The sequence below is a fragment of the Melospiza georgiana genome, chromosome 10, assembly GCF_028018845.1.
Source record: "Melospiza georgiana isolate bMelGeo1 chromosome 10, bMelGeo1.pri, whole genome shotgun sequence".
Taxonomy (NCBI): Eukaryota; Metazoa; Chordata; class Aves; order Passeriformes; family Passerellidae; genus Melospiza; species Melospiza georgiana.
This window is the reverse complement of record NC_080439.1, coordinates 14,989,917-15,016,089: the sequence shown is the minus strand read 5'-3', so window position 1 is coordinate 15,016,089 and position 26,173 is coordinate 14,989,917. Positions and strand designations below refer to the sequence as shown.

The window sequence follows — 26,173 nt, the reverse complement described above, 5'->3', positions numbered from 1 at the left end:
GCATCCTTCAATTGATTAGTATAATGATTTACATTACCTCTCATGTAAACATAAAACATGGTTAAATCACTCACAAATATGTTACATTAACAGAAAAGACTCCATGTTCCTAAATCAAAACCAGCAAGGTTTGGACCATACCCTGGCTTGCTACACACTGCAACCAGCAGGACTTGACAGTCAGAGAGCAAACTAACGTCAGATCTACCCTGCTGTTCTTAAGCAGGCCTTTGTGAAAAGGCAGAATCACTGTAACTAATGATCCATCCTTTCTCACTCACCTGCAGAAAATAAAATTATGACATTTGATGATTTCAGGGGAAGATGTTTAATTGGAGGGAAAGGTGTTTTGGAATCAAACAGCACAGCTGATCTTGTTCCTGCATTCTCTCACCTTGGAGAATTTCTTTGGTACATTCCAGGAAACTAAAGCTCAAATGGTTACTGAAATAACAATTTCTAAATTTACATTTAATATTTTCATAGACAAAAAAATTACTATGAGTTTACATCAGCTTTAAGTGATATCACAGTCAAATCCCAAGCACCGTTTTAAAGATGTTCCACATTCTTAAAATTCTCTGTACAAGTCAGGTCCCCACAAATCCTCAGAAAGATTAACCAGAATTTCTGTAACATCAACTCAGTACCTTTCCATTACTTTTAAAAGGCAATTATTAGACAAATTTTAACATTAGAATCTATTACAGTCATGTATTAAGTCAATTTGTCCTTCCTTCAATTAAACATGTTAATTTCCCAGGGGACTCAACACCATTTTCTTCAGTTGTCACATATGCCATCATCACACAGTACACTGTAGCCTTAAAAAGAATTAATCAAGTATCTGATCTTACAGACCCTGCCCATGTCAGCAAACCTCATGTAACCCAACTCCCTGAAATTCAAAGACATTCTCAAATGAGAAAGTTTCTCAGATCCCCACACACCAGAACACAACCTTGGCGTTCCATAATCACAATAAATGCTAGAAAACTCTCTTGTGACCAGACAGCAGAATTAGAAATCTCAACACAAAATGCATTTAGCTCATAAACTATTATTAGACTTTTACACAGCCTTCTTCCTTCTGTATAATGTTCAGTTTGTCTGAAAACAGTTAAATTTACCTGAAAATTAGATTACAATAGAAGTACAAGTATACAGTTAATCACAAGTTATTAATAGACTGCTAGGTGTGTGAGAAACCTAAAAAAATTTTTTTGGCTAGCCATTACAAAAATTCATTCACTAATTTGATTTTGATAAAGGTATTTAACAATTTGCTTAATTTCTTCAGCAGAATAAATCATACATCACCTTTAAAGCAAAAATAAAAATAAAATTTGCATTAATTTTTACAGATTTGCTGAACTGAATGCACAAATCACTAAGGCTGAATAAGAAACTGAATAATCATCATTGTGGTTCTTGGTGATAGTTACTGTCCTTATGGACAAACAAAACCAATAAACATCTCAAAGGGAGATCAAAGCAACATACCACGTCTGGAAAATTACAAAAAATTGTCCATTTATATTCCTTAGCCACATGATTTAATTAATAGCTGATGCCCAAAAGAATTTAACTGCCTTACTGATACTGGTTTTTTAAGGGATTGTCCTTGTCACAAGATTACCTTCAGACTCTTCCTGTTTGTATAAAAGTGAACAAGTAGTCCATCCCACATGATTCAAATCTTTCCATATCTACTGATCTTTCTTGGGGTGCTCTCTATTTCTGCCTTCTCTAGCTTGTAAATAAATTTACCACAATGTGATTTCAGGGAACCAAGCTCTATTTGTTCATAGAAGGGAATAACATTCTGCTCTCCTGTGACATTATCTGCACATCTTCAAATTGCAGGTTGAACACTCAAGCTCAGTGAAGATTCTACCACATACACCCACCAAAACTCACATATATTCCTCCCAAAGAATCAGAGTTTATTTATTTATCCAGAATAGGCATGACTGAGTGAAGTTATTCCTCCTCTTGTACACTTGTGTGAACAAGCTGCAGCTTTATTAGATGCAGCACAAAGGACCAGATAAGGCTACCTGGGCTGAAAGAGAGGCTTGTTGGAAAGAAAAGGAACCCTATCTTGTTACTTTCTTTACAGCTATTGTTCCTACGGCTACCCCAAAGTCTTCTCAAACTGACAATACAGCTGCTGTTGCAACTAATACATGAGGTACAACAAAGTTCTCAAAATCATTAACATTCAGTGACCTTATCTCAGTAAAACAACCCTACTTTCATTGTCAATTGGAATTCTGTTCTTACCTTATTCAAGAGCACCTTGTTCACAAACACCTTTGCTACAGAAGTCTTTGAAATACTGGTCATTGATATATTGCCCTGTTTCCAGTGGGAAAGAACATTATGAAACTAAATTCATCTGTAAACTGCTAGACTGAATATTTGCCAGATACAAAAATAGTCCAAGTGGTTGATTTTTTTTTTTTTCTTTAATAAGAAGCCTTTTTCTCATTAGAATTTAAATATATCCTGATAGGATCACTGATGTGTAATTCAGAATCTGGCATTTCAATACTATGCTTCCTTATAAAGTACTTCTCACTCAGCAGTCTTGGAGCCTTTATATTTATTCACAAATTAACCTTTTGAAAAGCCAGGATTAACTGAATTTACAGAGGAGAAATGGAAGTAAGAAGGTTCTATGAGTTTGTGCCCAGTGTGACTCAGCAAGGCAGTGAGAATTGCAAGCACCAAATCCTGATATCCCCATTCGTAGCCACTATCTATCAATTCCAGACCTTTCTATAGAATTTACAGCTACTTTTTCAGGGTTTACACCAGAATATAATATTAAAAATACATTATAATTGTCACAGTCTGTATAATAGTAAAGTAAACCAAGGTCAACTTGAAAAACAATATAGGGCACTGATATGTACTGCTGAACTCAAATAGGATCCATATGCAGCACACAAATCAGCTTTTGAGTGCCTGAGTGCTTCTTTGTAAGAGATTATACTCAGCCAATGGAAAAATTAAAGGGTTTTCTGATCAAGCAAACATTACTTTCTCAATGTTTATTTTGATGTACCTTTCTCTTATTACCAAACTGTTGGAAAATTACAACTGAATCACAGTTCAAGATCTTTTTTCTAATAACACAATTACAAGTTATGTTTTGTGAATTCATATTGAAAAATGAATATTTTCATTCCAGAGAACGTTTATTTTGGAATTTACATCATTCCAGTAATGTATAAATTGGAAAAACTATACAGAAACGAAAAGCTGAATAAACTACTTCTTTTCCTTAAAAAACAATACAAGATCCTTAATTAACAGTGCTCTACAGTGTCAAATGCACATAATAAACTGTTTCTACCTTCAGATTTTGACTTAATGCCACTAAGAAATTTTCATGCAATTAGCTCTACTTTTGCCAAAAAATGCGCTTTCAGCTGATGCTGGTGCACTGGAAATTTGGAACCTTTCATTTGGGGATCACCATGCCACTAGGCAGGTTGCTGAGCTCAGCTTACCACATCAACCAAAAGTATAAAAAAAATTAATATTATTGAAGCCTTTCTTCTAGCGCAGTTGTCAAGAGAACAGATGACCTCTCAGCATACATAAAAATGGGATTTAGCATTGCACTAAACCTTTTTTTAGATTAACAAACAAACAACAGGAATATCATTAACTGACTTACTCAGTTCAGAAAGGGCACCACAAAAATAAAAATATTCACTAAATGCACACAGAGGGGAGGGAAGAGTAGAATAACTCATTTTTTAAAGAAAAAAAATATAACAGGAAAATGCAATTACATTGAAAGACAGAAAATGAAAATTGGAAAATTATTTTTTACCACTCAATTAAGATATGGGATTAACTGGAACACAAATGTAACTCAAAATATCATGGGAGTTTGATATTTAACAAGTACAGAGTGAGCTGTGAGAACACCAAAAGCAACTGCAAAACCAAAAACCAACAAATGTATGTTTGTGGTCAAGTGGACACTGTTTTCAGCAGACCCATATCTGCCTATTAAAACAGAATTTTAATTTTAATTAATAATCTTCTAAGATTTCTGGACTCATGATCCCGTGATCAATGAAGATCCTGCGAAATGCCACTTCTGAAATTACTGAAATTACTGCTACTCCTGTAACACTGAACCAAGGCATTCAACTCCACTTCCGTTGAGAACCTGCTCCACTAAAGATGAATTCCAGAGCTACACAATATACATATGACAACATCAAGTTAGATTATTTCAAAGGAAAGTAAAACAATTATGGTTTTTAAGCAGATATGATTGCAAACTGATTCTCTTAGATCAAAGAGCATAAACTCAATAAAATACGTGAAAATCTGAAACATCTTAGCATAGCATATCTTCTACTATTATTGTTACTTTACACCTGATCCAGCTTTTTGCAATCTTTAATCATAAAAAAATTATTGTATTGAAAGTAACACATGAAACTTTCATTTATATGATGGAATTTTTCAGAACTTAGTATTTTGCACTATATGTAATGACCTGACTAGCCTTTAAAATTAACCATTTTACCTAATTTAAAGAGAGCCTTTTGAGATACTGGAAAAGACAATACAAAGATTCCAAAGGTCAGTGTGAGATGATACCTAAATAAAAACTTCTCATATAACTGAGATAGTTTGGGTTATTATATAATTCCAGTTTTATTCTACAGATATTTATAATAAATTTGTTTAGATCACATGGCAAAAATCACAACACAACTTTTTATTGAATGCTTAGGAAACTGCTGAGAAGTCTCTTACATATTTTCACATTATATGCTTCAAGGCAAGATGCTAATTTTAAAAGCTTAAATTTCTGACTGGAAATACATTTCTACTACACCCAGAGAAACCAGATGTTCTAACAGCTAAAATAAATTGGGTGAAGAAACTAGTTCTCCCATTTATTTATTCTGTGCTGCTTGAAACCAGACCTTGCCACACTGCAGAACTTGACCAGCTCCCCTGCAACCCTGGGGATCAGAGTTCACGAGGGGCCTGAACAACACTGCACTTGCAGACCACAGGAACTCACAGAAAACAAATTACACCCCTAAGTTCCATGTGACACACAACTGTAAATTGAAAAAAACCTCAACAATGACTGTGCAATGTGAATATAGTCATCTGTGACTAAAGGAGATGTAAACTAAGTGTCCTGGAATTCATTTTTCAGATATCTAACAGTAACATTGCCATCTTAGGAATCCTACTTGCATGGCAAGAATTTTGTCAGCATCCAGCTACAGTCTAAACTTGATGGAAAAGAGACGTATTTAACAACAGGGAAATAATTCAGATTTCCAGCAAAGGGGAGGCAGGAACAGGACAAGACTAATAGGGAAATGCAAAATCTAATGGGAAGGGAAAAAAATACAGGGGTGTGTATATACAGAACAGTTCAGACTGGAAGGACCCTGGGGGAGTTCTCTGCTCCAAGCCCTGCTCAGGTCACAGTGCACAGGGGCTTTGGGCACTCACGCCCAGAATCTCCAAGGATGAAGGTCCTACAACTGCTCTAATAAATGCCTATTGCAGTGTTTGACCACCAGCATTGCATGGAATTTTTTCCTTAGATTTCTGGGACTTCCCCTACTATAGCATGTGTGTCCCCTCTCCTTTCACTGATTACATCTGGGAAAAATTTTGTTCCTGTTCTCCGTGACCGCCCATTATGTGGCTGAGAAGGGCACTTGGATCCCCCTTTGTGGCCTCCAAGTAAAACAAACTGAGCTCTCACAGCCTCTTCTCATACATAGTATATTCATCAGCGCAAATATTTAAATTCTGCATCCTGAAAGTACTGCAAGAGTGAGCAGAGCTAGTCAGCAGGAAACAACATGGTACCTCAGAACTCAGGCTAAGGACATCCAAATAAAAGAAGAAAATTGGAGGGCATCTGCTAACTCTGTATGTTACTGTTATTAAAGGTAAAAGAGCAAACACAGTGGTCACATCATAAAACATTTGAATCACAATAACCACATCATCTAAGTATATACCCTTCATTAATGAGTACAGAATGGGAAAAATAGCTTTTGAAATATATTAGAGAATTCTTTATTAATTTAAGGACTAGAGACTGTTCAGAAGGGATGTCAGCACTTAATAGAAAACAGGATCATGTGAGGAATTAATCAGGATACTGACACCAAGGTGATTTAGCAGTTAGATTAAAGGATGTCCTTTTACACAGCACTGTCCAGTGCAACCTGAAATAACCTGGCCAATGAAATTCATACTGCTCATGCTGAAGTATTAGCCCAGTGAGCCAAGAAACAACAACCCTTCTTCCTGCAGCAGTTTGCTAAGTCTGGATTACTGCATTCAGCATTAAACACATTACTAGAAATCTACTGAGACAAAAAAAAATCCAAAGAAAAAAGAAGCAAAACCCCAACACAAGATAAAAGAACAAAAGCAGAGGTCAAAGGACAAAAAATCCTGAAATCCCTGCACTAAAGTCTACAAACATTCAAATACTACGATCAAAGACAAGAATAAATTCATCTGGCATTCAAAGGTACAAAACAAAAGGGAGTGAACGAAGAAGAACAATCAGGCAGAAATTCAGGAGGGAAATAAAAAATAACTTTAAAAATTCTAAACATAATTATAAGACCAAAATTTAAAATGTAATCTGTTGTCCAATTTTTATAATATCAGTTCCTTCCTTGACTTTTTTAAATTCAGGCTACATCCTTCTCGGATTCCATTATAAATAAAATGTCCACAGTTATGTCTAAAAAATATTTTCTGTTCTAGGTGTGGAAATACAACCAGTAGAGTAAGCACAACAAATCATCCCCAAGACCAAAGAGAACTCTTTGCTACTAAAAGAGTAACTTGAGCACTGTCTCAAAAACGCCCTGCACCAGTGGCTACCACGCCAGGGTCAGAAGTGGAACAGCAGTCATCACTAACCAGACTGCATGGAAGGGAACTGCTGCAAAGTCAGAGTGCTGCTTCGCTATGCTTGGACACTACTTGTTTTCTAGTTTTCATTACTAACAATCTATAAAATAACTAAAAATATATTAAGGAGCAGCAAAGTAAAAGAACAAGAAAATTATCAACCAAAAGAGAAAAAATTTAAATTAAAAAAAAGCAAGAAAAGCAAAACAAAGCATGTATGACAGTATTTTAAAATACATTAATAATTTAATATTTCTTCATGTGATAGCCTTTTAACAAAATTAGCACTAGCATGGGATCAAATAAACATCATGCAACTCAATGCAATTAGCTAAGTTTCAAGTCTGTATTTTTAAGCAAATTCTCAAGTTGATCATGAAGGTTTTTCATTTCCTAACTACTTACTTTGTGTCTTATGTCTCTAAAATTATTTCATGAGGCACTAACAAAGATTAATTTTTACATACAACTTTCTGGGTCAAGAAAAACTGTATTATTGGTTCTATACATCATTAAACATAACAGAGTAGTGATTACCTTAGTCATTTAAAAACAAAGATTGTTTTTAAAAGTAAAACACAAGTTTTAGGGAATATAAAGTTAATGGAACTTTAGTATATGTTCATTTCAGTTTATTTCATCAAATTCTCTCAGTGTAAACCTGAGAAATGGTCAATTTCAAATTCCCACAGAAAAAAAGGCAGTTGAATTCACTATAATTTTTGTACAATTTCCTTGGGAAAGTGATTTCTTTGCTCAGACCAAAGTTTAAGATACTTCAACACAGTAATTCTATGTCTCCCTTACAGACTAGAAGTATTGTAAAGAGAAGTGGGAAAAAAATTCAGAACCATGAAAACAAATGGAGTAAATTAGAGCAATGTCCCACAAAGGAGGAGCAGACAGTCCATAAAAAAAAGCCCGAAGTTTGCAAAACAAAGTATATTCAAACCATAAAAAATGTGAAATATATACAAATGCATAATTCATGGGATGCATGCACTAGAAGGACCTGTAATTTTTGTTGTTAAATAAATAATGAGTTACTAAAGCAATTCTAACGTGAAATCATGGAGTTGGCTTGCCCCAGTAAAATACATCACTTGGTGATAGGAAAGCTCTGGACTTTTAGAAGTATCTCATGCAATGTCAGTTTTATTCTTTTCCCATGCCAGCACCAGCATCCACAGATGCATCCAAACCAGTTACAGTAAAATCTTCAGGGGTAAAATTGATGTGCAGTCTCCAGGTTTGACTCTCAGCAATCTTCCTGCATTATCAACTTCACCATGCCCAGCTGACTCACAGGCACATTGAGAACATTTTGTCTTCATTCTAAAATCTTGACACATCTGAGCAGAATCATTGAAACGTTGCCTTCACTACAAGAAGGAACACAAAAGGAATCCTATCTTTTTAGGGAAGCTGGAGTTCCCAAAGAATTCCAGCTCCACCATAAATTCCAAAAATCCAAATTTACTTTCCATGATCTGAGTAACTAAAGACAATAATTCCTATTCTTTCTTCCCTTCCTGGTGTTTCTCTCTATGAGTCCAACTGTTCAGTAACAACTGCAGCATTAAAACAAAAACCCATATCTAGATATATCCCAATGATGCCTTGATTTAGCCAGTATTTTTCTCATAACCTGTAATGGCACATGAAAAAAAAATCCTTACAGTTATTTCTAAATCATTATAGTTATTTACTGTCACTGAATTAGAAAACATGACGTTTCTTTGTGGAAGTTTAAGCCATTAGGCATCTGTTAAGGTATCTGAATGATACCTGAATGAGACCTGATACATCTCTGAGGTAGCTGAATGACAGAGCAACACAAGTAAGGCATTTATAAAACATTTATTTATTCCCTATTTTGATAAAATGGGCAAAACCTCAAAGATAGGTGTACTGTCAATTATATTACACCTTTAAAAAACCCTGCCTGGTCTCCAGTTAAAGTTACATTTAAAAACTATATTAACTTTCCAGAACTACCTGGTATCCACACTTCTGCTACTGATGTGATAGCTAGAAGTGGCACTCATTTCTTTATCAGTATTCCTTGCAGGGGTCATTGCTCACTGTTTTATAAAAAGAAACAAAATGTGTAACACCATGAGCCTCCTGTTATTAGTTAATAGAATGCATAACTGCTCTGAAAACATTGCCTATATCTTTTATTAGAAAAACAATTAAACCCAGATCCCCAGGCACAACACTTCACAGGAGGTGTGATGGCAGCAAGTGTTACATTTTACTAGGTCTTCAAAAGGGTCATTAATCTTTCAGTCATCGATCTCAGACACTTAAGTCTTACAGCAACGTGCAGAAGCAAACACACAGCACTCTCTTTCTCTCCTTGTAGAGATAGAAAGAGTAAACTCCTAAGACAAGATCTAAAATAGCCAAAGAGAAATCTATTTAATCCACTTTCATCTCTCCGATTTTACAGAATCTCATTAGTGTAAATATTTTCACTTTCATTGTTACATTGAACCAGCTGAGGCATTTCAAGGGAAGCACAGAACTCTGTGCATAGCGCTCCTGCTTTACAATGACTCTTACACTCCACTACACATTAAGTCTTCAGTAAACTCATTATCCCTTTCATCTATTCAGCAGTATGCTTCAGATACTACATGACAAAGGAACAAGAAAATAAAGACTAAAACGCTGACTGAAATTACTTGAAGTCATTTGCTTCTATGTCAAATGCACTTACGAGCGAGCGCACTGACAAATGGACATCAATCCACAGAGCCTTTTGTACACCACTGCCACAGAAAGTACCCCAGCATATACACATGCATGAAACAAACCTCTGTGTACCTGCACCTGCTTTTCCTTATCTGGAAATAGACAAAACTGAGTGTTTGCGAATTTCTTAACATGATAACAAAGATCCTTAATGCTAGAGACAAAAGAGAAAAAAATAAAAAAAAAGAAAAATACTATTTCACGTTACAATAATTAAATTCAAATATATTACATTAGGTCCCAAATATTATGTTACATTAGGTCCTAAGCACATTAGAAAGATACTGCTTACTGCTTCTTTGTATTTTAAATCATTATCCCTACTTTGAACATTCTGATCCTTCAGAATTTAAGATCAATTCAAAAGGCACCCGAAACGTGGGAGCGAGCACTCCTAGCCTATGAAAATGACTGCTTGCTGGAGACACGATTTAAGGACTAGCATTCAATGCAATGGAGCATCCGCTTCCAAGGACCATCCTTTTCACCTTCCAGTAAGTCAGTGTTAAATAACCTGCGAGGTCTGGGCGGCGGGGCGGGCTGAAGTACTGACATTAACCTGGCAGCACCGGCTGAGCTCAGCCCCATCCTCCCGCACCCCGACCGAGCCCGGAGCCCCAAGCCGCTCCATCTGCCGCCCGTGGTCGCGGCTCGCAGCCCGCAGGGCCGGCAGCCCCTGGGGAAGCCCGGGCAGCGCCGGGGCCAGCGCAGCCCCGGGTGCCCGCGGCGGCGGGATCGGAGCCGGCGGGGGGAGCGGCCGAGCGGGGCGGGGGGGACGCGACACCGCCCGCCAGGGATCGGGACCGGCCGGGGCGGCAGGGCCGGCGCAGGGCAGCGGGAAGGGCGGGATGCGGAGCGGGGCAGAGCCGCCCGCGGACGGGGCAGGGGTGAGGCGGGAGCGGGGGGGAACATTGGCTCTGTCCCCGCAGAGCGCGGGGACACCCAAGGGCAGGGACGGGCACAAGGACGCGCAGCGGGCGGGCGGCGCTGAGGCGCGTCCCTTACCTGGCAGGAGTCGCCGGTGACCCCCGGGGGGCAGGTGCAGCTGTAGCCGACCGGGGGCTGGGGCAGGATCAGCTGGAGGCGGCGGGGCGCCGGCAGCGGCGAGCAGGTGCCGTTGTTGCGGCAGGGCTGGCTGAGGCAGGGGTCCCGGCCGGGGGGCGCGGCGCTGGCCGGCGCGGGAAGGCAGGAGCGGCGCTCGGCCAGGGCGAGCAGCAGCAGCAGCAGGAGCGGGGCGGCTCGGGGCATGGCGGCGGGGCGTGCGGGTGCGGGCGCCGCTCCGCTGCTGGCGGCGGCAGGGAGGGAAGGAAGGAAGGAGGGATGGAGGGATGGAGGCAGCGGCCGCCCTGCTGCTCCCGGCCCGCGTTCCCCGGGCAACGGGCGGGCGGGGCCGGGCCGGGGCGGAGCCGCTGCCGCGCCGCCGCGTGACCGCCAGGGGGCGCCGCCCTCCCGCAGCGCGCGGGCCCGGCGGGACGGGCTGAGGGGGCGCGGCCGGGCCGGGACAGCGGGGCCGGGACCGGGACCGGGACTGCCGCGATCCGCCGGGCCAGGCTGAGCCCAGGCGGAGCGGACGGTGCTGCGCACCAGCCACATCCACCGGGCGGGGCGGCGGCGGCCGGGCTGTGCCGAGCTGCCGGGGCACGGGGAGCGGCGCTGCGCCCCGGCCGCTGCCGTGAAACGGGAGCAGCGCGTTACTGAGGTGCCCGAGGGGCGCTCCGGGGCTGCCGGGCCTCCTGCCGATGCCAGTGACGGGGCAGAGGAGCCCCGCGGGACCGAGCGCTGCCCCGGCTCAGGCAGACAGCGAGAAGGGACACTCCTGCGTAAGATCAGCTCACCATTTGCTGCTTATTTACTGTTTCACTAGTGAAATTCGCTGATGATTACTTTAAAGATCTGTTGAGGCCGAAGCAGAGTCAGATGAAAAGCATAAACACTAATCCTATCATTTCTCATACGGCAGAGAACCTGTATGTTTTCTCAAGTGGGGTTACCTACGGCTGATTTTTAAAAATCGATTTTTATTTTACCAGTCTTCTGGGGAATTTTCTACTACCTCTTACTAGAACTAAGGTACAAGATCTGTAAATCAGCTAACAGCGAGCAGATAGATAAGCCCTGTTCTTTGGCCTTCTATCCATTTGCTTCTGCAAAAGTGAAGTATTTGAATTCCTCGTAACTGACAACTGCTCACATCCCTATCACAGGGCACAGGAGGATTCCTGGCTACAATTTTCGTTAATTTTCACACTTGACATACGGCCGAAAGCTCTATCGCGAGCAGAAATAACTGCTGATGCTAACTGAACTGAAAATTCATTAGGGTCTCAAGCAGCTTGACCATGATATTTTGTCCCTGCATCCTGTCCGTGCTCCTCCAACCCCCAACCCAGTTCCTCAGGGCTGTCCGTGCTTCTCCATGCCCCCAGCCCAGTTCCCAAATCCTGTCCGTGCTCCTCCACCTCCCCAGCCCCGTTCCTCAGGGCTGTCCGCGCTCTTCCATCCCCCCAGCCCAATTCCTCAGGGTTTCAAGCAACTTGATCATGATATTTTGTCCCTGAATCCTGTCTGTGCTCCTCCATGTCCCCAGCCCAGTTCCCCAGTTCCCAAACCCTGTCCGTGCTCCTCCATGCCCCCGGCCCCGTTCCCAAATCCTCTCCGTGCTCCTCCGTGCCCCCGGCCCCGTTCCTCAGTTCCCAAACCCTGTCCGTTCTCCTCCGTGCCCCCGGCCCCGTTCCCAAACCCTGTCCGTTCTCCTCCATGCCCCCAGCCCCGTTCCCAAATCCTCTCCGTTCTCCTCCGTGCCCCCGGCCCCGTTCCCCGTTCTCCTCGCAGCCCGTTCGGTGCCGCTCCGGCTCCCTCTGCTGCCTCCGCCGGCTGCGGCCCGGGCGCTGCGGTGACCGCTCCGCTCCAACCAACTCCATTTGACAGGATTTGTTCTTGATAAGTCCACAGAGGCTGCTGCTTGTCTCCCTGTTATCTTCCTAGTGCTCTGAAATAACTTGTATATATCCCAGGTTGCTCTGGGATTTGCTGGTAAAGCAGCAGGGCTGTAATTCTCTCTGTCCTCCTCCTCAATAAGCTTTGTCCTTTTGCAGTCTCATAGGACTTCACCTTTCTGCACAGGCTGTCGAAGATACTTGTTAATAACAAGCTTTGGCCAGTTCTCTAAACATTTTATAGAACAAATCATCAAAACCAGACAATCTGAATGTTCTCCTCTCGAACCTGACCCATCTTTCTGCTCAAGCTCTGCTCCTGGCTCATGCTAATTGTGTTGAGCTGCTGACTGATCTTCCCTAACAAAGAGGATGGCTGAACAGTCAGTTATGTAGTGACCCTATTTCCAGTTGTTCCTGTACCCCCAAAGGGTTTGATAATTCTGGTCTATATCTGAGGTTTTTTGGGAGACATTTATATAAGCATTGGAAAATATGGTTTCAGGACTGACAGCTACACTAGACAATGAATTCTGTTGGTGGAGTAGCCTGGTATTTGCAGAAAATAACAACTTGAAAAATAAGCTGGTCAACCAATGCAGCTGACCAAGCAGGACATAACACAGTGCTCTGAGTCAGGTTGTACATACCTTCATCACAGTTTTCTTAGCTTTTTACAGAATATATAAGCAATGTTTACATTATTTTCATATGGAAATATTTAACCTTGCAACAGAAAATATTATGCTTACCTAGTCATTTTTTGAAATGCTATTTCTTTTTATGCATATTAACGTTCCAATGTGCATAGTTTAAATAATTTCATAGTCAGGTTTCCATAAACAAATTAATAATCTTAGTAGTCAATAAGGATTCAAGCTGTCTCCCTCATTTACACTTGCTAGGATTTGAATTGTATTACCAGCTTAATAGCTTATTAGTGTGGCTTAGATAAGCTACATTACAGCTTAACTATTTATTTTGATGGAGAAGTACTCATCCTCTAGTGGCTTGAAGGAGATTTTACAGAGATTTTTTTATCTGTTCTGATTAAATATTTAGTAACCAAAAAAACCCACTCTTATTTGCTAAAAGAAAGCCACATGCTTTAAATATCTCCCATGACAACAATGATCTATTTTCTAAATATTGATTAATTCCTTTAAAACTAGTAATTATTTCTTGCATTTTTCTTTACTAGCGTAAGAGTTAATTTATATAAGAAAGTTGCTGTGTTGAGCCTTTTCTGAACAGTGTCTGGACTGTGATTCTTTTGCTGCTTGTTTTGGGTCAAACTGAAATTGAAAAGCTAACATTTTCCTCATGCCTCCCTCAGCTTGTGCCTGCTTTACAGCATCTCAGGAGCTCCAGTTCCAATTTGCACAAGGACTGGGACCTTAATGGCACTTGGGAAATTTCAGAAGGGCCTTACTCATGCAACTGAAGGCAAATTTTTAAAAAATGCCCATTGTTCTCCCAATCTCATTCTGAACAGCAGGCAAAATTAAAGCTCCATCCCCTTGAAAAAAAATGCTGGAATCACAAATTATTACTGTTAAAAGTTGTGTTTCATAAGCTTTAAATGCATTTACTTAAAATGTTTGCTGCATGTTTTTAACTTTCTTTTTCCAAACACATAGAGTTCACTGGAATAGAAACTATTAATTTAACTTTGAATGACCCATACTTCAATTTATCAAAATACTGGAGTACAAATTTAAACACATAAGTAGCCCACAGAATTCAGTAAGAATACTCACTTTGGAAGGAAGGTGCTCAGGTGTTTCATATTGAAACTTATTTTGTCTCTCCTTCCTGGGTTTGTGAGGGCAGTTTTTAACCATAGGAGAAAGGTAGTTTAAGGCTCTGAACAGAAACAGAATTTTTAAAATACATTATTTACTGCTGTAGGTGGGTGAGGGAAAAATACTGTTTCATTTCTGTGTGCACCTGAATAATTGGTGGTTTTTTTCTCTCCTGGCACACACCTTGCTCCCTGACAATGTGTAGGGATTTATCTGCCTTTCTACCCAGCTCTTGCATTTGTATTTATTTTAACTTGTTCCCCTCTGTTAAGCTGTTTGGAAAGTGCTGTTTTCTTTTTTTGTTTGCTAACTTTGCAGTAAGAAGTGGTGATAATGCTGCAGATTTGTGTGCACGGTGTGTGTTGTTATGTAATGTCTGCTGGGCAGGGGAGCTGCAGTACAAGTAGGGAGGTCTTGACACAAGGAATATCAAGAGCTGCCAGCCCAGGTGGAGAAACATTCTTCATTGTGGGAATCATAACTTCTTGGTAGTCAGAAATTGTGCTTTAAGACAAAACCCATAGAGCAGAAGTTAAACTCTTCTATCAGGGAGCACAAAGCCACCGTGCTGTGAAAATGCATGACGTGTGTTTTATCAGGGGCAGGCAGTTGAGGAGTGGCAGAACTTCCTGCATCTTCACCTGTTTGCTTGGTTCACAGCAACTTTTATCAGTCTGTGTGGGTTTTATTTAATTTTGGAACAATGAGATAAAATATACACAGTATAGATATTTCACAAACAGAACAACTCTCAGATATCTAAGAAAGCTCTTTCTCTAAGGGTTAACAGAGATTTTTTCAATGGCTAGCACACCTTTCACCAAAAAGCTGTATACATCCTTTGAACACAGGCACTCTTCAGCCAAGAAGTGGTTTTATACTCTCAGTGTTTTTTACCACCATTTTGTGTGACACCAGAGCAGATATTACTGTACATCATAAAATGAGAAACTTATCATAGAGAAAAACTGATCTGGACCTACCTCTAAGCAAACTGCATCGAGTAGAATTCTGCATATTTATACCAGGTTTCAATTCACTTGTTGGAAAAGTCTCTCACAAAACAGATGTTGCAACCAGCAGAGGTATACAGCTTAAGGTCTTTAAATCCTATGATGTAGATACAAGAGAGTAATTAGAATGAATAGGGTTTGCCATTTGCAATCTTCTGCTCTATTCTTAAGCTGTGACCTAGACTTTCAAATAATGATCTGATGTAACTACAACTTCAGCAGAGATAAAGCAAATAATTCATAAGGTATCATTCATACAGACAGTAATTTTTAGTTAAAGAAAGAGAGCAAGTGCAAAGCACAGGATCAGAATTAATTAATGTCAGAATTACCTTAATCTTCATCCTGGAATTTATAGAGATGTTTCAGTAATTCAAGTGTTGTGCTTAATATGGCAGCAATCAGGAGAAGTATTTGACCATAAGAACTTCAAGGAAGCAAGATATCTGAAGAAGAGCTATATTTATATCCAGCAATTAAATGACTTTTTATTTCTATGAATTTCAAGGTGTGAATGGCAGAGGATGTGACATCTGTGTTCTGGTTGACTAGAAATCTTACATATTAGAAGCTGTAAAAAGGAAAAATAAAATGCCAATAGACAGCTGACCCTACCACTTTGTTCCCCCTTCAAAAAAAAACCCAAAAAAACCCAAAAAAAAAAATTTACTGACAGCTTTTAAGGCTTAATGCTTAATGCTTCTTTTGTTATTTTTCCTGAGCAGTTAACAAAAAGGTGATGCTTTAGTTTGGTTGATAAACAAAAAAGAACAGTACCTGAGATTCTCAAGGGGCAGCCAGCAGCAAAAATGCCCCAAATAAGGAACTGCTTTTATTGCTTTAATTTCAGCACAAAATTTCCCAGAAAATACAAAACAGAGTTGCAATTTTTTTCTTTCATGCAATTATTCTTTCAAACCTTTTTCAGGTGTTCATTTGAAGTCTTTCAATTTATTATTGCTCCATAATATCAACCTCACTAGAGTTGAAACTCACAATAAAATATCACTTTTTTGCTCTCTATTCTTTTACATGACTTTATAATTAGTAGACTATGGCTCAGTGTGGACTTGTCTTTTCAGTTTCTTTCTCTCCTTTAGTATTTATTTCAAAAAGAAATCACAGAATCACAATATGATTTGGGTGGGAAGGGACCTTAAAGATTTAGTCCCAACCCCCACCTTTCCCTAGACCAGAGCTCCATCCCTGCCTGGCCTTGAACACTTCTGGGGATGGGACAGGCACAGCTTCTCTGGACAACGTGTTTCTGTGCCTCACCCCCATCACAGAGAAGAATTCCTGCTCAAGCTTCAGATCCTAAACAATTTAAAGACTTAACCAACAAGCTAGATTCTTGCCTAACAGCTACAGAGAGGCTGTGGTAAGTACAAAACTCATCCTAAAGCTCTGAACTACTGGTTTACACAATGCTGAACCTTGCTAGGGAAAACAACCAGGCTCTAATTTCTGTAAAAACTAAAAATAAATATTATATGTTTATGGGAAAATAATTAAGCCAGTATGACTTCATTATCATGAAAAAGAGAGCCATTGTGCACAGCACAAATTTAGGGAAAAGTAGACTGGACAGATGCAAGGTATCAGTGGTGTTTGCAGAGGCAGAGGATGTGTGCTGGCATTCCACACAGGCCCCAGTCAGAGTTAATGACAGCCTGTTAGAAACTCTCTCCACTGTTTCTTAAAACCTTTTCAAAACAAAATGGTAATGTTGTAAGACAGTTCTGGGCCAGTTTTCATGAGGCCTCCCACATAAAGAGCCTCTCATTTATTTTATATTCAGACTAAAAATATGCATAAATTACAACATCCAGTCTTTATTTGCAGACAACTAGTGATGAAGACTCAAGGTATATTTTTCTCAGGAATCATAATTTTAATCTGAATTATTCTAGTTTTCAGTCACCAGATCTAATTTTACTTTTTTTTCCTTACAGATGAAGGAGCTATTAAAATAATTAACATAGCACTTTTACTTTGTAGGTGATTCTACATTAAGATTAAGCTGTTTTAAACATATTTTTAGATGAGCTGAACTTTTTGTGGTCACCTTTTTTAAGACCAAGGTACTATAGCTTGCATGGACATATCATGGCAGTAAAAGTTGCATCTTCACCATTTCTCCTTGTTAACCACTGCACATGCAATTTCTTCGTGTAGTTGTAATCACAAGCCAGAAGCATCCACAGCAATTGTGATTTATCATGATCATTTCTGGGGCAAATATCGTGACAAAGAAGCTTTTTAAAGATTTTTTAATTGCCTGAGGCAGCCATGAGAATACATTCAAGTGTGAGGTGAAGAACAAGAGAGGGAACAACAGTTCCTTCTCAGAGCACTGGAAGACAAGAATTTTATATTTAATGTGGTGGAGGAAAGGAAGCTAAGAAATATACATGGAGAAAAGAGACTATTAACACAGGCAAAGCTGCAGTCTGTGTATCCATCCCCTGAATGGGAATAAGCATTGTTGTCTTTAGCAGCAAAAAAAAGAAAAACAAAAATGGCAGTTACATAATGGACCCAATACAACCACTGAATGATGTGAGTGGATAGGAGAGGACCTGCACAAAGCATCAGCACATTCAGATCCAGTGTGGATATAAGAATCTATTTTTGAAGTCAGGATGACAGAAAAAAAAAAAAAAAAGAAAAGAAAAAAGTAAATCTCTTGGAATAATGATTAAAAGCCTTAATTTGGACTTAACAGATGTGAAACATCTGGACATCAGTGCTATTATGTGATTTGGTCAGAAATAGTCTGCTTCAGCACAGGAGAATAAAACCTTTAAATTATTAGTATGAGGGAAGCAGTTGAATGTGTTTTAGTACAAGACTACCGAAAAATAAACCATGAGAGAAGAAAAAGAGGAAAGCAAAAGTGGGGACAGTAATTGTAACATATAATGTATGTAGCAAAAATGACAAGGATATGAGAAGACAAAAGTGACATAGAGCTGTACAATACACAGCTGGTACTGCACAGCCTCTGGCCCTGTTTTAACAGTGCTTCCACAATTCAGGAGCTGTAAAGCTTTGACTGCCTACCCAATGCAAATTGTACATCTCTTCTGCTTTTAGTTTGGGAAGAGGTGTGCAAGAGATCAGCGCTGCTAGGGCAGAGCAGGGGCTGCTGAGTTACAGGGTCACCTTTGCTAGCATAAAGCACCTGTGTTCCTCCTATGACGTGCTGCTTGTACAGCTTTAACTCCCATCTCTGCTCTTTCACTGTTGTTCTTCAGACAAATGTTTTTCTATGAAGCTTCATTAACAAAGATTGCTTAGTGGATCCATAAATGCCTCTCACCAAAGAACTGACATACAAAATGAAACCCTACTTGATTTGAATTAATTGGTATTTTCTGGATATATCTTTTTCTGTTTATCCTGTCATAGACAAGAAGGATTCTATACCAATTCAAAATCAGGCCTCCTGTTGAATTCTGCCAACAGCTTTCAACAATATCAAATATTACTGACAACTGGAACGTACAAGGGAATCAACACTGGGCATAGGATCCTAAACAGCATATTACTCTGTTCCTTTGACTATACATTTCTTAAGATCAAGGCTTAATTCATCTGTAACCTGCACAGTGAGCCTTTGGTAGAAAATATCTTTTGTATCACTAAGCTTTTGCACTAACACAGTAAAGCAGGAGGTGAGTGATGGAACATGACCATAAATGCCTTGAGCATCTCCATGGACATCCACAGCACTGCTGGTCACTCACCTATCAGTACTCATTTTTCAACCTCCACATACAGGACAGAACTTTTTCCTATCTTGTCCATTTCACATTGCTAATTCTTATCTTTCCATTTTCAGGATGCTATTTTTTGCTAATACCTGTGAAAACTGCTCTTTCTAGAAACTCCTCTATATGCAATTATGGCATCTCTCCATAAGTGCTGTCAAATCATGTTAACTACTTTCTCCAGAAGAAATTGGAAATGACCAGGTGCTTGCTGGGGCAGAGATGAACATGGAGTCATAACAGTTTCTCATCACAGATGAGAAATTCATTCCATATTAAAAACAGACAAGGAAGCCAGAAAAGTTTTGAGAATTTAAACGATTTTGAAAGGTAGAAGTAATTAAGGCCTGTAATTTTCAGCCAATTGAAAAGGAGTGCTTTGATGTGGAGATTACCCATAATCTGCAGCTGAAGCTAAGACCCTTGTGTTTTCCACTCATTTTATCAGAAAATTTAGAAAACCTCTCTGCATATGAATTTCTCCCACTGAATTGATTTAAATTGATGGGACTGATGTAGCACAAACAGTGCAAGGGTAAAATGCATACCAATTTAGTTTGATGCTGTCATACAGTCCTGACTTTAAAGAGAGCTCATTTTAGAACTGTGGTATGTTTTAGTAAAACAAACACATATCCATTTGGGTCTTAAAAAACCCATGGGGACTGCAGAATCTCTCCTCTGGGGATATGAAGCAAAGGAAATAATCCCTTCCCTTGATTCACCAGCTGTGCTCCCATCACTGCAGTGTGATGCTGCTGCCTTCCCTGGCTGCCAGGGCACAAAGCTGACCAGGGCTCAGCCTTTCCAGCAGAGCTGCTCTCTTGCCACTTTCTCCCTTTCCCTCCCGCTCCTGGTCCAGTAGAAGTGCCAGTACTGCTGGCTATAAATTGGAAATTACCACTCTTAGAACCCAGTGTTAGTAAAGCTAGAATAATTTTGCTGCTTGATTAAGTTTTTAAACGACTTCTCCCCTTTTGAATAGCCTTTATAGTTTTTAGTGCCCCAGAACAATAACTGGTCCTTTACCAAGAAATATCAAAACTCTGGGGAACCTTTCTGAATGGTTAGTAACAGTACTTCCAGTAAATTAAGCATGCCAAGTTAAAAAGTGAAGGAATTAATTTATTTTTTTTCTGAGAAGCACAGCACAGAATATGGGAAACATTGTGGGGGGGAAAGTAATCAGCTAGCAAATTGTCACTGTTTAGCCAATATCCTGACAGTTTTGATACATTGAGGCAATAATCTGTAAAAAGGGCTGGAAGATGAGGCTGGGAAATAAAATGCCACCTCTTAGATAATCTAACTATTTCTGGATCAGTGCTTGCATCACCCTGCCTGTCAAAGAGGTTTCTGCATGCAAGTCCCAAGAACAGCCGAGCTGCAGTCAGACCTGGCCTATATTTAGCCTAGAACACCTTGGATAGCAGCTAAAGGAAGAGTAAAATATTTGGGAAATAGCTGGGAGATGTGAAAACGGCATTACATCTATTTCCAGAGCAAGAACCTGCCTTGGCTGTCAGTGTGGAAGCTTACATTCTGCGAGGGAAACCTCCTTCCACACCTCTTCCTGCAAGAGGGCAGGGTGGTTGCTGTCCCACACTCTCCCCCAGGCTTGTCTACTGCTGTCTTTTATGGGGGCTTAGGAATCCTAATCCTGAAGTGAGGGGCAGGAGGGGAAACAGGACAGAGCTAGACAAGAGCAAAGGCACAGTGCACATGCTGCTTTACCCCAGCATACCACTTCCAGCTTCAACTGCTCAGTGTTCTCCCTGTGGGGAAATATCACAGGACTGAGAGTTCCCCCCCTTTGTGAAGGGTGGGTGGGAGAGGGGCTTTCCTGTCAGCTGTTACACCATTTAGGTTGGGTTTTGTGTCTTCTTGTAGCATTTTGCTCTCCTCTTTTTTTCTCTTTAAACCAGTTTTCCAGAAGCTGCTGCCAAACTAGATCCAGAGCTATCAGGAACTTCAATCTAGTGCCTTGGAAATACTGAATGTGTGTTATTATTCTCCCTCCACTTAGTTCTGCCTACAACCCGAGATATCACTAGTCCCAGATACACACAAGAGACCCAGAATCTGTTCCTCCCTCTGCCCCAAAGCAGCTTCATACCTGATCAATACAGGCACATTCCAGTACCAGGAGACAAGAACATGGTATTCCTCTGGAGGCATCAGTCATTCCTTCAGCCATTGGCTGTCAGTCAGAGGCAGCAGAGGATGGAATGTTCCCCATCTGCTGTACAACAGGCACCAAGGTTCTGATCAAGCACTGCCTGTGCAGCCTCTGCTGCTGCACTGGGCTGGGGTGACCACTCCTACTCTTGGGGCAGCCACCTACACTCACCTGAGAAAAGCTCCTAAAACCACAACACAGTGGGAGAGATATGGCATGCTGGGAACATAGGAGGAGGTCACATAGCACAGATGCTTTACAGTTCAAACAATCAAGAGACCAGGAAAGGAAAGGAGGCAAAAGACAGGGCAAGCCCTGAAAAGGCTCACCTATCAGCAGGTTATACCTCTTCTTCAAATTTCAGCATTTCCAGAATCCATTTCAACAAGGCTTTTCATTTTTCTCCATACTGCCAACAGCTTTAGCTATAGCAAACTTCTGGCTTGCGGGAGGCACGATCATATTGAAACCATGGCATTCTGTCTCATGCCAGGCAGGCCCTTATTTCCTGCCTCTGCAGAGTACAGGCTGCTCAGAGCATGGGAACTGGCACTACTCATGGGAAGACAGGGGACCAAGGCCCAGAAACTCCACAGATGACAGACCTACCTCCATCAGGGGCCAGAAGAGAGGGCACAAGTGTTACAGGCACCTGGAGTTTCACCAGTCCCTGCCCTCAGGCACCCACTTTCTCATCAGCTCAGTAAGGGAAAGGAGATAGAAGAAAGTAAAACACATGGTTGAAGGGAAAGAAGAATCTGGACAATTCATTTATGCAAGCAGTCTGCATATGGAAATTTGAGTATCTGATTAAGTTTGGCAGTGAGCATGGAGGACTTCACACATGATGGGAATTAATTTTTGTGCACCTTCCTAGAGAACATGAAGAACAATTGTAACTAATTCGTGTCAGATGGGATGCTAAAGTGTTCCCTAAACCAGGTATTTTGGTAAAAAGCCAACATCTAACAACAACAAAAATATTGCATAAGTTCAGTAGGAACTATCAGTGCCTGTATAGCCCTTTCATGAAATAATTATTTTTTGCTGCTCATGTTAACACAGAAGGACAGGAAACTCATCCAAAATAGGAACTGGTGTTACCTAAGAAGAGTTGAACTTACCATGCTAAAAAAGCATCCATATTCAAAGATAAGACTTCTGATTGCACCTTTTATTATACCTTATAAAGGTATACAAAACAGTGCAGTACTACAATGACCACATACACCCCTGAATTGATTTTAGTGAGCTTTTCCCTTAATCCAAAATTCCTGAAAAGGAGAAATCCTTAAGATCTCGCACCACCCCTCCACTCATTCTAAACTACTTTTAGATATACATATTTGTTTGCAGGACAATACTTGCAGTTATGCAAAATGTGACTTTTCAGTTTATTCTTGTAATTTACTATCTTTACCTTATAAGCCAGACTGCTCTTCTAATATGCTAGAAGCTGCCCTTACTAGGAAAAAAGAAGTGTCACCCAAAAGGGTTTCATTCACTTTTCAGGCAAACTAAAACTGTACTCTGTGCTCAAAATGACGGCCAGAACAGATCACCATAGGTACTTGTTTTTTCCTTCCTTTTAGATAGGCACCAACTTATTTTCCCACTGAAACAGTTACACAAGCAGTTACACTATCAAATCTGAAAGCTCCTCAAAATTTCCAAGTCAATGAAAGCCAGATTCTAGAGGGAGACAACATGGGTAAAAAAAGTATCAATACACATGATATTTTAATACAAAATATTAGCTTTTTTCTTTTTTTTTTTACACAAGTCAGTTTTTTTTTTAAAATATAGAACCTTAAAAAAATGAACAAATTGCTATCCACACACTATAAACACTTGTTTGTGCTCAGTTTGATCAAGTTATCAGAACAATTTAAACACCAGTCCATAGTTTAAACACTGCCTTGAAGTTGGATGCAAACTATGCCGCACTGCGCGCTACCATTATTGTATGTACAGGGTGAAGCGCCTTCGGTCGGGTTTAAAACGGTAATAAAAAACTGTTCAGTTATCAGGTTCTTTGTGCAAGGATTTCACATTCTACTCATGCTCATGACAAGTCTGTATTACATTTCAGTAGCACTGGTCTGAGCAAGCACAGGTAACTCTGTGAATGTTCACCAGAAGAATGTCCATTACATGTTCTGGAAGCACGAGTTCTTCAGCTGGATAAAAGAAAACTTGTTAGTTTAGGGGAAATAACTAGCCTGATTAGCCAGAATTTAACAATTTCTAAGTACTGAAAGGAATTTTGATTTCTCAAAGTTGAATAAAAGTAATTAACTATGACATTTTCATAAAGGTTACCTATGTAGCAGGTACATCTCAGGAATATTTGTAATTGCCCGTTTTTTGAACTCATAGAAAGGAAAAAATTTCCCTCAAAGCTGGAGGTCTTAAAAGGTCTTGTTTTAGTAGTAAATCATCCACAAGTTGCAGGTTGTTAGCCAAGTAGATTTAGGATGATTTACTTGCATTACAGTAATTTACACAATTGAACTTTAGGCATACAGTACAAAACTATAAACAAATAGGTGAAGCAAACTTTTTTATTTATATTCAGGTAAAAACATTAACCTGATGAAGTAAATTATTGCAGATTTGAGAAATCAGCACATAAAACAGTTGGACAGAGCATTGCTTACAGGTGCTTTATCTGTGTCAAAAGACAAAGGCTGAACTGCTTGTTCCAAGCTAGCACTGGGGGGAAAGAAAAAAAAGAAAAAAAACTACAAAATTAGCCAGGAACTTAGATCAAGAACAGAAAAACTGTTTACTCAAACAGGGAATGGAACGACTAATTTGTCTTTTAAAAAACTTTACATCAATTCAAAATGCTCTGGGCCTTACCACAATACACGCTGGCCAGCCCAAGCTGTTGGACTTCAACTACATGAAAGAAATAATTCTGCCTGGCCTCCCCTACGAGGCTTTTGCTGCCTGAATCACTGTGTAAACAGCTCTGGAGCACTCTGGTAACGACTGTTGCCATTATATCCTACCACTACAGTAAAACTAAGCTATAAGAAAGTTCTACCTAGTTACAAAGGCTGAATTATATTGACAATATATATTTGATTTCAGTAAAATTTAAATTATCTTAATCAGAGAAAGAGGCATGGAGCAGTTAAATGCCCATGCTAACCAAAACATAACAATTGTTGAATGTTGCACACAAAAAGAACCAAGTGAATTGCACATCAGACAATACATGAGGATGGGTAAAATTAGAGGCAGATGAGGGTACACAGAACTAGTCTACTAAACTAGATTTGTCAAATACATGGTGTATTTTAATTTCTGTACTTATGTACAAAAGTTGTCTTTGGAGGAAAAACTTCAGACTTAGCTAGATGGATACACACAGCCCAGTATTAAACTGCACAGCGACATTTATTGTTCCAGCCTGGAAAAACATCCCTTTTTAAATTTCACACAGCAAAGCAAGTTAAAAACTTCACTCATCAAATAAATGATAATTTAAACAAGAACTTGCTAAAGAAACCTTGTCACAACAACTTTTAGGGCCTGATCACTTTAAGTCCATAGGGGCTTTTAATGAATATCAACCAAGTGTCTTTGCTTATAATTTGCAAGCCGTTTTTCTACAACAAGAAGGCGTAACACGTTTCCTTGACTCAGGTGATATATTTAGAAAAGAATCATGAGTTTCTCTTTTGCTGTAACAGGCAGACATTGCATTTTTCATTGTGATCAGGAAAGATGGAATGACTGCTGCCCTTCTCTTGCAGCTATCAAGAGTTTTTCACGCATTATCTCAATAGTTGAATAGTCCGGCAATTTGAGATAGTTCACACAAGTCATTACTGAGGGTAAGAAATCATCGGGATTCTCTGTGGACTCAAATGTCTTCCGTACAATCGTCAGGGGAGGATTCAAACTTCGAAAACCTAGTAATGAGAAAAGACACTCAGAAAATAAGGCTGCTCCTCCTGAACACCCACTGACTGCAGACATGCCCAGTGACAGAAGCACACATCACACAACTGACTTCCTGGACACCTTCAGAAATTCAGAATATAACTTTATAAAGCTGCACAATAAGCAAAAGTACCTCAAATCCTGCCTGCAGATTCGTCTTACAAGATTAATTTAAAATACAGGAATAAGCTGCATGAATCTCCTTTTAATTGTGTTCTGTATGTGTAAAAATTCTATTCCAACCAATTCTTCAAAATTTGTTGGCTTCATGCACATTTTTTAACAGGAATCATCTATGACTCTAGTTACCTGATTATTCTTACTTCAGCTATCATTGCTATACTCCTAACACTCAATTGTGTCTGCACCATGTCTCCACAGAAAAGCTCCCAAAATATACTAAGGGAAAAGAAAAATCAAGTCTTTCCCCCAAATCCCAAAGAAGGTAAACACTGGAACAGATGCATGAATTCTTTTTTGATCTGCAAAGCACTCAGCTGAGAATACAGTAAAATGTGTATTCTTCAATAGTCCCTAGCAAAGACAGTAAATTTCTGTTTACTGCACTGTCTCTTACCTAAATGCTGAAATTCAAAAGGGAGAGAAATTAAATAAGATGATTAATACTATCCTAAGTATTGTCTCCTTTCTAGAAAGGAGACTATTTTTTTTAGGTTACAATGCATCATATTGTTGCCATAACTTAATGCACCTCTAGCCAAAAAAGACAGTATTAGGAGCTTTCAGTTTTATTTAAATTTTGAACACTCTTTTGCCCTCTGACAGATTTTCTGGCAAC

The 26,173-nt window shown here is 39.9% G+C and overlaps 2 protein-coding genes across 7 annotated transcripts in view; both read right to left on the bottom strand.

The window, feature by feature from the left end:
* Window positions 1-11,061, bottom strand: part of DNER (delta/notch like EGF repeat containing) — a 107,572-nt gene extending 96,511 nt beyond the window's left edge. Inside the window, exon 1 of the mRNA XM_058031430.1 lies at window positions 10,714-11,061. Coding sequence (XP_057887413.1) covers window positions 10,714-10,956 — 243 coding nt within the window. The 5' untranslated portion in view covers window positions 10,957-11,061. The remainder of the gene's footprint in view (window positions 1-10,713) is intronic.
* A 12,079-nt stretch (window positions 11,062-23,140) lies between these two features.
* The window catches only part of TRIP12 (thyroid hormone receptor interactor 12), a 77,783-nt gene continuing 74,750 nt past the window's right edge, over window positions 23,141-26,173 (bottom strand). For all 6 annotated transcript variants that reach the window (XM_058030749.1, XM_058030752.1, XM_058030753.1 and 3 more), the window contains one exon: window positions 23,141-25,343. In XM_058030749.1, coding sequence (XP_057886732.1) covers window positions 25,147-25,343 — 197 coding nt within the window. In that variant the 3' untranslated portion in view covers window positions 23,141-25,146. The remainder of the gene's footprint in view (window positions 25,344-26,173) is intronic.